Genomic DNA, 10,860 nt, shown 5'->3' on the forward strand with positions numbered 1-10,860 from the left:
TTCATGAACATCAATGGCAAGATCAATTTAGTACAACAAATATAAGGGTATAAATGAAATCTATAGAATATCTAATTGTATTTAAGTTATTGGATGATGGAGTTGAATTCTCGATGGTGTCAAACAATTGCGAACTATGGAGTCGTAAATAATTCTGCCAAAAATTTGCAAAATTAGCTATGTAGAGGCTCATGTTTGAGGATTTTCTAAAAATTCTTGTTTTCAACACGAGATTACCTATTTTTCATGATAAAAGAAATGGTCATAGAATTCAATATCAAAACAAGACTTTAGTGTTTTTTTTAAAAAGAATTAAGTTTATAGCCAAAGAAATGTTTTTTTTATGCAGCCTTGTGATAATTGCTAGTTGGAGATGAGACCTTGATTTTTTGTATATGAGTTTTTTATTATGTGAAATTTAAGCACGCCAATGTGTATGATATTTTGAGGAGAGTTTGGAATGTATTTCTATCATCATTTCATAAAATGCAATATCAATGGAGTATCTATATATTAGTATTTCAAAGTGCATCATCAAGTTAGCATGATGGTGGGATGTATTTTACCATGATGGATATGTCTTTAGTTGGAAGGAATCTTGCATCATGAAGCCTTATATTGATAAATGATTCTTAGCCTTTTGAATGTGTCTGTCTACTAGATTCCCTCTCCCTACATAATTCTCTAGTTGACAGCATGTGCACTTTGCAATTGCAGTGCTTATCATAAAATGCTTAAACATTGAGAGTTTCCAAACCACACATGCTTTATGGAAAAGCTCCATGTTCATGGAGTAGAATTGTATATGTGGTTACAATGATGCTAATAAGGAGCGTTTTTTTTGTTCTCATTACCCTCAACTACGTCGAGAAGATGCTAAGGCATTATGGAGAAGAAGAATTAGAAGTGTATTAACACCTTTAAAACGATTGAAAGCTAAACATTGTTCTAGATGCTTAATGGAATAAATATAGTAGTCCATTAAGATGCATGCCATGATGATATGTCACGAATATCCATAAAATGAAAAGAACATTAAGCTTGGGATGTCAAGTTTTGTTTTTGTCAAAAGCTTGGGAGTAAGATCTTATATTTAAGAATCACATAATATCTAGATGGTCGATTTAGAGGGAGATTGAGTAACATTCTATTGAGCATAAAGGATTGGTGCATGGGAAAACAAAGAATCAAGTATCGTGGTAGCCATTACTCAATGGATGTATTCCTCTAATGATTCAACATTTTGTATGCGGACAACAATTGGTGGCAACATGCATTATCTTTTTTTCGGTGGGCACCATCAAGTGATTGAGAATTTTGTAATTGTTGCTTGTTTCTTCTTGAGTGTTGTTGTATTGACATGGAAAAGAGAAGTTGAGATCTTAATTCAATTGTTTATTTCAATTGGGGGTTGTACATTTGGGATATGTGGTTCATACTGAATCTCAAAGGTTGTCGGAATTTGAAGATGCGAAACGATGGTTATGTTGTTGAGAATCAAGCTCAAGCTAGTCTAGTGTGTGAACACACCCTTTGAGAATCTATGAGTACTCAAAGGTCAAAAGTCACCACTACTTTCTACACATTAACTATGTGTCATAGAATCATATTCTGTCACACATACCTAACGAGTTCCATATTCCCTAGGACTAATGAGTCTCCACATTCCCCGAGGTTCTAGAGAGAGAGAGAGCGCGTTTTAGTGAGTTAATGAAGAGAGAGGGCGAGTCTATATAAAGCACCCTCCTCCTACTTTGTAATTGTTGGTTAATCTCCTTTGTAATACTCATATCGTTGTAATTGTTCTCCATTTCTTGTTGATACATCCATGATTCCATCCATCTTGAGTACTCATTTTCCTATCTATTTATCTTGTGTCTCTCCTCTTTCACACGCACATAACATACACATACATCTCTTCCGTTGCACAAAATCATATCCGATTCTTTACATATGCATTCCCCTAAATTATGGATTTATTTGGGAGAAATTGCAAGATAACCATTTTTGCGTGGATCTTTGCCATTGAAAGCAAATGTTGCACGTCAGGTGGACTAATGGTTACAGGATGGTACACGCTTGTTATAGATCACCACAAATATATTGTATCATCATGCAATGGCATCATTATATTGTTTATCTCCTCAAGTAGAAAATGTCTGGAATGCATGTAAGTCAAATACAAGGTGGTGGCAAAATATTACATGGTTGGCATTCCCATTTGCCATTTCGTGCAAAGGTATTCATATGAAGAGTCATGATTAGTGGACTCCCAATAGGTTTAGCCTTAAAGGGGCAGGGACTAGGGTCAGACACATGATTCTTTTGCACCGTTCCGTTGGAGAACAATACACATAGGTTCATTAAATGGCCTATAGTGTGTATCATTTGGAAGTATTTATTGGACATTTGGCAAGTTTTAACTTGTTATTTGAGGCCCAAACGATGTGTTTTTTTTTAGTATGTTCAAAGTGGTCAAAATGACGAGCTACATATGTTGTTCCAATTTTTACGATATTGGGGACTGCAATACAATTGGAATATGTGGAATTTCATGTTTGATGATAGACATGGGGTGAAAACCTATATGACGAAGTTGAAAGCTATTCTTATGTGAAATTTCTAGATGTTAGATCGTGTAGGGATCATTATCTCAAGGGCATATTCGGGTATTCTAGTGGCTATACGTGACATCCCTCTCCTTACATAGGATAGGATAGGTAGGTAGAGGAGACTAAGAAGTGTTGTAACAAGCAGTTTTACATACAATTAATATAATTGTGTGCTTTGAGAGAGAGAGAGAGAGAGAGAGAGAGAGAGAGAGAGCTTAAACTCAAAGGTGCAACCCTTGTTATATGCATCCCATGCAAACATAACTAAGTACTCATTTGAGCATACCAACATAGTTTGTCTAGTTGCTCCCAATTTACATCGAGGAAGTGAGATAAGAAAGCATGTTGCAACTGCCATATTATGTTAACCTTGAGAAGGAAACATTGTGGTGAGTGGGAAAACCACCTTCGGGGGCAAAGGAAAAAGAACTTAGGTGCATGGCATCCCACAAGAGGATTAATCCAAGTGGGTGGGCACCCCTTTGTGTATGTGTCTGCGTCGCGTATGCACCTACCTCTACATCTATGTCGGTGCATGCTAGGAATCGACAATGGTGTGGTTTCAGCTTAACCGGTTTGGCCTTATCCAAAACAAACTGGTTAAGCCTAATCCCGTTTGGCCTTGTCCAAACCAAACTGGTTAAACCTAAAACGGTTTGGGAGTTTCCAAACTTGAATTGAATCAGTTCCTAGACTGGTTAAGCCTAAACTAGTTTAGGAACGAGTTTAGCCAAGTTGATTAAGCCTTAACCAACTTGGTAACCGATTCGGCTTGGGCCATCCGAACCGAGCTCAAATCCTAGACTGAATTGAACTGAACCTCCAAACCTCCAAACCGTTTAAAAACGATTTAACGGTTCAATTTAGGCTTGAGTTGAGCCGTGTTGTCGTGCCATCGTCTCATCTTGCTTTTGCTAGAAGGAAGAGTGTGTGGGGTAGGGGAATTTGTTGGTTAAACCAAAGAGGGGCATTTTCGTAATTAGCTTAAAATACACGAGTGACGTAATTAGCTAAAATATGTGTTGAAGAGGTGTTAAGGATTGGGGGGGGGGGGCAATTTTGTAATAACAGAAAAGTAGAAGAGACTTACATACGCTTTGCCAAGAAAGTAAGAAGTAAAAGAAAAAGAAGAAAAAGGAGAGAGAGAGAGAGAGGAAGAAAACACTTCTGCGGTTAAATCTTCTCCACCTCTGTTCCTGTTCTGTTCTGTTCCTGTTCTGTGTCTTTGGATCTTCTTGTTTGCTCCCGCGACCACAATTAGGGTTTCTGTGCTCTCTTCCCCCCCCCCCCCCCCTTTTCATGCTCCCGTGAAACAGAATTAGGGTTTCCTCCTCATCCCCACAGGTAACATCTTCTCCCTCTCTCCCTCTCCCTCTCTCGCTCACAAAACATACCAGGGTTTCTGAGCTCTTCCACTTTCCTGTCACTCAATCTTTAGGGTTTCTGAGCTCACTTACTCTCTCTCCCCCCCCCCCCTCTGTCATTTATAAATTAGGGTTTCTTATCTCTTTCTCTCTATCTTTCAAGAATTAGGCTTTTTTAGAGTAAGGAGTTTTTAGATCTCCTTCCCCCCTGCCACTCAAGAATTAGGGTTTCCTCCGTTGTTTCTTAGAATAGACGTTTCTTGTACTTCGCAGATTGACCGAGAAAAGCAATGGATCCACCAACAGGAAAGAGGAAGCGTGATAGAGGCTCTTCTGAACGTAACCCTAGGAGAAGAGAAAGATCTGAGAGGTTGGAAAGAGCGGAGCAGGATCAATCTTCTTTACCTACACCCGATGACACTACTTATCGCATCCTTTGCTCTAGTGTAAAGATAGGAACGGTAATAGGAAGAGGAGGAAGCATCATCAAATCTCTGAGACGAGAAACGAATGCAAGAATCAAGGTTCTTGATCCTATCCCTGGTGCAGAAGAGAGAGTTGTTTTGATATGGAGTACTTTGCAAGATGAAGAAAGGAAGAAATACAAAGATAGAAGAGAAGAAAACGAGGACAGGAATGCTAATGATGGTGATGGTGATAATAGAAAGAAATCAAAAGGGTCTCTTTTTGAGCCTCTTTGCCCTGCCCAAGATGCATTGTTTAGAGTGCATGCTAAGATAATGGAGAATGAAAGGAATGGCGGGTTTGATAACAATGGCAATGATGATGATGATGATGATGATGATAGATATAATAAGCCTAAGTCTAGGTCTCAGTATCATCACAGTGATGGTGATGAAGTTGTTGCCAGGCTTCTTGTTCCAAACAATCAGATTGGGTGTTTGCTCGGGAAAGGAGGAAGAGTTATAGAGAAAATGAGGAATGAAACGGGTGCCCAAATTCGAATCACGAGCAAAGAGACCCTTCCAGGGTGTGCTTTACCCACTGATGAGCTCGTTCAGGTGAGTCTTATCTTTACTTATGAGCATAATTCATAATTTAGATACGTATTGTGTCTTTATGTAATCTTACCTATCAATGAACTCTTTGAAGTGAGTTTTACATCCCTTATGACCATATTGCATAACTATGTCACTAAAGGATTTAATGGGCATATCTTATCCGTGCTCATTTAACTCATCATAATTATAATAAATTGGAGAAAATGCTCATTCTCTGTCCTTAACTATGTTATTAGGAACTGATAAAATTATTTGACCTTTCATAAACTTGTAATAGTGATATTGTTGGAGTTAATAACCATGCTGCTTGGAGATGCAGTACCTGTTCTGGTATGAGCAGACTCATAGCTAATTGCTAGGAGTTAATGGTACATCTTAACCTTATTAGTAGCTGAAGTGATCATTTTTTTAGCCTTAATCAAATCCTTATAACAATATTACCTGGAGATAATGATCCCACTTTAGCGTTTATTACCTTTTATTGACACAATTTTATGTATATGCATAACTATACATGCTTTTATGAGTAACTTGAGGCCAGGATAGGTTTTTTGGCTGTTTGCCAGCTTTTGGCCCATCAAAATCTTAGTGGATATGATCTGGACATGGACTCGGATTTGTTAATATATAAAGGGTATTGCTATGTTATTTGGAGTTAATTAAGGTTAAGATTAGTCCCATTAGATATTGGGCAACCTTTGGGAATCTTCTAAGTGAGTTGATGTCTTTAGCTAGCTGATGGGCCTCAACTCTGGGGATTTATATTTGAGGATGGAGAGTAAGAATCTAGCCGTAGTCAACACACAAGATTATAACGTAAAATCTCTTCCTCTTTACTTCATTGCTATTTGATGCACTGACAGAATTCGGTTCCATCTTTTATTAAAATCGCCCCCTCAAGTTTTGGTGTGTGATTTGTGCGTAGATTTCTGGTGATGCGGCAGTGGTGAAAAGAGCATTGTATGAGATATCATCACGGATATACGAGAGTCCATTAAGAGACCGATTGCAAGGGCCAGGGGCGGGAGGGATGCCACCACCAGCCTTTCCTCCTAGGGGAGGGCCAATGTTTCCACCACTAAATCCTCTGTATAGTGGGGGCGGTAATATGGGCGGTGGTTACGGGGGTATTGATTCTTGGCCAATGGGTTCTCATGCTCTTCCACCATACCCTCCACCTGGGATTAATCCACTTGATAGGCATGATGTAGGAAGAGAAGAAGACTTCTCGGTGCGTATCCTATGCCAGAATGATCGGATTGGTATGGTGATTGGAAAAGGTGGAAATGCTATTCGGCACTTGCGAGATATAACAGGTGCACGTATCAAAGTTGAGGACCCAGTTCCTGATGCAGATGAGCGGATTATTGCGATATCTGCAACCGAGGTATGAAAAATCTGAAATGGGAAGTTGAGGAATGAAGACTAAAATACCCCTAATCTGTTTTATATTTACTGGATTACTTTTTGGTTTTCAAAATTGCCCAAATCCCCTTGAAGTCATTTTTGGAAACTTTGGGATAACTTTTGAAGATTTGATTGTGTTAAGGATTGGATGAAATGTAAGGCATAAGAATCAAAGCATATTCTTCAGAATTGATTTGATGCATTAATGTTCTCCTTGTTGAATGTGCATTGTGCAGAGACTTAATGATCACTCTCCTGTAATTGAGGCTGTTTTGAAATTACTCATAAAGACAAATGAAGGTGGGGATAGGGATAATGAAGAGCCGTTGACATGCCGCCTTTTGGTTCCATCAAGGCAAATTGGTTGTTTACTTGGTAAGCGGGGGAGTGTTATTACAGAGATGAGAAAGAAGACAACTGCTGGTCTCAAGGTGCTTCAAAAAGTTGATTTACCCAAATGTGCTCAAGACAGTGACGAGCTAGTTCAGGTACAGCAGTTAAAATAATTAAAAGCCAGTTGATCATGCAACATATTTGTCCTTTTGAGGTTTCAGATACAGATTATATGGCCATGTGGTTAAAACTTTATGCAGATTGTGGGTGATGAAAATGTTGCCAGACAAGCTCTTCTAGAAGTTCTTTCAAGGCTCAGATGCAATGCATTTGGCATGGAATTGGATGATTATCTGAAATCTGGTGGTGGTTTAGGTCCACCACCACTGCCACCACCACCACCACCTTTTGTCGGGATGGGTATGAATGAAGGATTTGGTGGACCTCCACCCACGTTTGGTAGTAGGCATGATGTTGGTTTTTCAGCTGCTCCCCCATCAAGTGTAATGAATAGGTCTGACATGGGTTACCATGGAAGTAGTATGTACCCATTGAATGGATATGGCTTGCAAGGTGCACCATACGAATCCAATTTTGGTCTTCCTCCTACGTCCTCCTTGCAGGTATTCTTTTGAGATTGCTTTTTCATTCTATCTCTGAGAAAAACAAATTGTAAGCTAGATGCTCGCAGAAGGAAGTCCATGTGCAACTTTATAATTGTTGGCTGTGTATGGGCTTATCATGTTTATGACCTGTGTGCAATCCGTTTGTTGAAGATTTAAAGTTCAGGGTCTTGTGTGAATACGTTTTGTTTCAAATCCCTCTTCCAAGAAACGGAATCTTATCTAAGAACAGATATTTCCGTTCTAGATAGTTAACAAAGCTAAAAACATTTCACAAATTCTTCATGGTTAAATTGAACAATAGCCATCATAACTATTTAAAAAAATCTGGTTATCAATCAGAGAATGATTAATAAGATGAAATAAAGAGTGAAAATGATATCCGGACTATCCTTCTACAAATTAATAGGTCAAATACATATGACTTAGTATTGTTTACATCTGTTTAGATATTTCTTTAATAATTTTGAAATTTTTACATTGTCATTATGTTAGTATCACAAGCTACTGTCCTCTGATAATTGTGATTTGTATTTCATTCCATCATCCAGCTTCACAGACCCTTATTCATTTGCTTCTTTTTTTGGGATTTTCTCCATTTCAAACCTTTTGTCTATGTTTAAGGCTAAGGTTGTGAAATTGCTGTCTTGGTATCTTTTGGAAATCAACAAAATCATTTTCTACCTATTTTCAACATGGCAGCTTGTCCATTTCTTTTGAACAAATCTGTGGCTTTGATCTAAATATTGTATGTTTGGAAAATGACAAGTCGTAGTTGTAAACCATTTGCAAGTTTCTATTCACCATTCATCGTAACTAATTTTGAAGACACTGTTTTTGAACAGGGTACTGGCGGTGGATATGGAGGATATTCTGATTTGGAAATGAATCCATACAGTTCTAGGCTACTTGGAGAGTATGCCTGCTGATCATTTTTATTTGTAATTAGAACAAATATCATGTTAAGATCTTGATTTTCAAATAATATAAAATTATATTTTCTGTTTTCCCTTGTGAAGGGGTGGAAGTTTTGCTGATGTATCAAGTAGGAATCCTTCAACTAAAATTGTTGAAATGATCATTCCTGGTGCTTCGGCTAGTTCAGTTCTTGGTAAAGCTGGTAGTAATGTGGCATCCATACGGCAGGTGTGTACATGACCATCTCCTATTATATGTATGTTGCATATTATATTCTCCTTTAATGTGGTTATATTTATTCTAATGTATGCATATATCGGCATACAAGAAGGATTTTAGAGCTGTAAAAAACGCCAGATTATTTAGGGCTAAAAGTACTTTTTGCAAAGACATTGGATGGAAAACCTTGGCTTTTTTTTTATGATTAAGGTCTTTGAAAGACTTCTTTTTGCTCAATTTTCCTCTAAAATAAAGGGTTTATATTTTCAAAAATCTAGAAAATGTAATTTTTTGATTGATTATCCCAGATTTGTAACCTGTAATTTTACCTAATAGTCATAGTTTGTTAAGACGTACTCAATTGAAGCTTCAGTCAACACTTGAGTTGATACTCATTATGTTTAAACATTGTGGGTATTTGCAGATATCAGGGGCCAAGCTGACAATACTAGATCCTCATCCGATTTCAGGAGATAGAAATGTGGAGATACGTGGAACACCAGAGCAGACTCAGGCAGCCCAAAGCTTGCTTCAAGCATTCATTTACAGTGGGCAAAGCTCTGGAGGGTCTGGACTCCGTGGAATGCATTAAATTTCTTCAAATCTAGGTAAACAAAAAGAGGAAAGAGATTAAAAAATAGTTGAATAGTTCTTTGAATTCCAGTTAATTATTTTGTGATTAACTAGTGAATCATGTTGTGAGCAACTGGTCATGTACATCTTAGATTAGCCACATTAGTAAAAAGGCAAAAGAACAAAACAAATCTTGGCACCAGGTCGAAATACATACACGATATATATATACTTTCTTTGAGAGGTTTTGATGTGATTCTGACACTGTTTTTTCCATTGTTCCTTCATTTGCATGAAAACTATGTTACAGCTGTTATAGACAAGACCCGTGTGTCGCTGCTCCTTTGAAGAATACAATATGCTGTGGGAAGGAAAGCCCATCTTTTCCAGTGTTAAGATTTGACCGATTCTTAAGTGGACTGCCCCTGCCCTATCAAATTGTTTTCTTCTTCTTAATCACCGACCAAGAACTGACCTCGGATTCTAATCTTTAGAGATATGAAAAACAGAGGAATTATTTACCCCTTCTGTTATGTATAAGTCTCGGCTATGGAGCTTGTCCCAGGCTGTAGTGTATGCCTTTTTTCGTGCACATGATACCATCCATTTCGTCGAAACTATACTCTGCTTTTTATAGGGGCTTTTGACATTTTTTGAAGTGTTTGTTTGTTCGACTTGCTTTTATGCTCAGTAAAAAAAACAAAGAAAATGGACCAAATTGAGTACCTGGTTTGTTCTTCTATTTCTTTCTGGTAGACCAATGCATAGAAATAAAGTTACAAATAATCAAATTCCTTAGTTGTAGCGTTTTCGAACCTGAATCCTGGGTGACAAGGTTTTTATTTGAACGAGAGGCTTATTTGTGTTTGACCTTGTTTTATCACCTGAGTTCGTGAACCATATGGATGACACAATTCCATAAATACCTCTCAAATAAAAAGCATGCAAATATTAGTTGACTGGACAAAATTTTTGATTGTACATTCATGAATATAGACAGTCAATTCTATGTAATGGCCCTTCAGTTGTATTGACATACTTTATATACATCTATATACTTGGAAACCTGTGGGTGTTTTATAAAGCTTTGTTTTTAGAAACTTCAGAGGAAAAAAAAGTAACTTTGAGCTTCATTGAAACCCTAGACGCCCTTTAAAACATCAAAATAGGTTTCAACATGCTAGACAATGGGGTTCTAGTCTACATGGAATTTGTGAGAATCAAATTGATGTGTATTCATAATAAATCTGGTGGTATATATGCTTTTTGGGGATAGCGTAGAGTATTTTATGAATAACAGGAATCATAAGGGCAACATATATACATGCAACAATGAAGCAAAATCTGTGGGTGCTGATGATGGGACAGCTGCAATTTATTCACCATTCAATTCCTTAAACGCCTTTACCTTGGTTTCATGTACATTTTGGTGTTGGGGCACAATTATTTTTTCGTATTTTTTTTAATCCATCACGATCAGTTTTGTAATCAGAGATTTATTGTTTGAAGATGAGATGCAAGTACTTTCAGTCATTGACTGAAAATGTTCATTAAAAGCAGTTACTGGCAGAATCAATCATAATATGGTAATTAGATTTATGTTGTTAAAGTGTGACTTATACAATGGTAATGTGTGCGTCCACACTATCCTATTAACAGCAGGTTTGTTGGTTGGTAAACCAATTATGAAATCCATAGAGCTTGTATATACACATGATTGGAATGCCCACACAGTTCATGTTGGATTCCTTGCAGGAAACCTGATAGGATGATGTCTTGATCTCTTGAA

The 10,860-nt window shown here is 37.6% G+C and overlaps 1 protein-coding gene across 2 annotated transcripts; it reads left to right on the forward strand.

The window, feature by feature from the left end:
• Positions 1 to 3,837: 3,837 nt before the first annotated feature.
• LOC147859279 (RNA-binding KH domain-containing protein RCF3-like) lies at positions 3,838 to 10,670 on the forward strand. Of its 2 annotated transcripts, none has more exons than XM_087325378.1 (9): positions 3,838 to 3,956; positions 4,250 to 4,998; positions 5,924 to 6,385; positions 6,642 to 6,893; positions 6,999 to 7,361; positions 8,207 to 8,277; positions 8,381 to 8,507; positions 8,923 to 9,106; positions 10,372 to 10,670. In XM_087325378.1, the coding sequence occupies exons 2-8, from the start codon at positions 4,267 to 4,269 to the stop codon at positions 9,088 to 9,090; spliced, it is 2,175 nt and encodes a 724-aa protein (XP_087181504.1). In that variant the 5' UTR covers positions 3,838 to 3,956; positions 4,250 to 4,266; the 3' UTR covers positions 9,091 to 9,106; positions 10,372 to 10,670. The 2 variants fall into 2 exon arrangements, with proteins under 2 accessions (XP_087181504.1, XP_087181503.1); XM_087325377.1 differs by lacking the exon at positions 10,372 to 10,670 and adding an exon at positions 9,382 to 9,707.
• The last annotated feature ends 190 nt before the right edge of the window (positions 10,671 to 10,860 follow it).

The sequence above is a fragment of the Azolla caroliniana genome, unplaced genomic scaffold, assembly GCF_043228905.1.
Source record: "Azolla caroliniana isolate FFs.n. ecotype wild unplaced genomic scaffold, voAzoCaro1.0.p SCAF_10, whole genome shotgun sequence".
Lineage (NCBI taxonomy): Eukaryota > Viridiplantae > Streptophyta > Polypodiopsida > Salviniales > Salviniaceae > Azolla > Azolla caroliniana.

Bases quoted from the DNA above. Each gene is read 5' to 3' on its own strand.
- LOC147859279 (XM_087325378.1), top strand. From the start codon at position 4,267: ATGGATCCACCAACAGGAAAGAGGAAGCGTGATAGAGGCTCTTCTGAA. The intron at 6,386-6,641 runs GTATGAAAAATC...TGCATTGTGCAG, and splicing joins TTGCGATATCTGCAACCGAG to AGACTTAATGATCACTCTCC. The intron at 8,508-8,922 runs GTGTGTACATGA...GGGTATTTGCAG, and splicing joins ATGTGGCATCCATACGGCAG to ATATCAGGGGCCAAGCTGAC.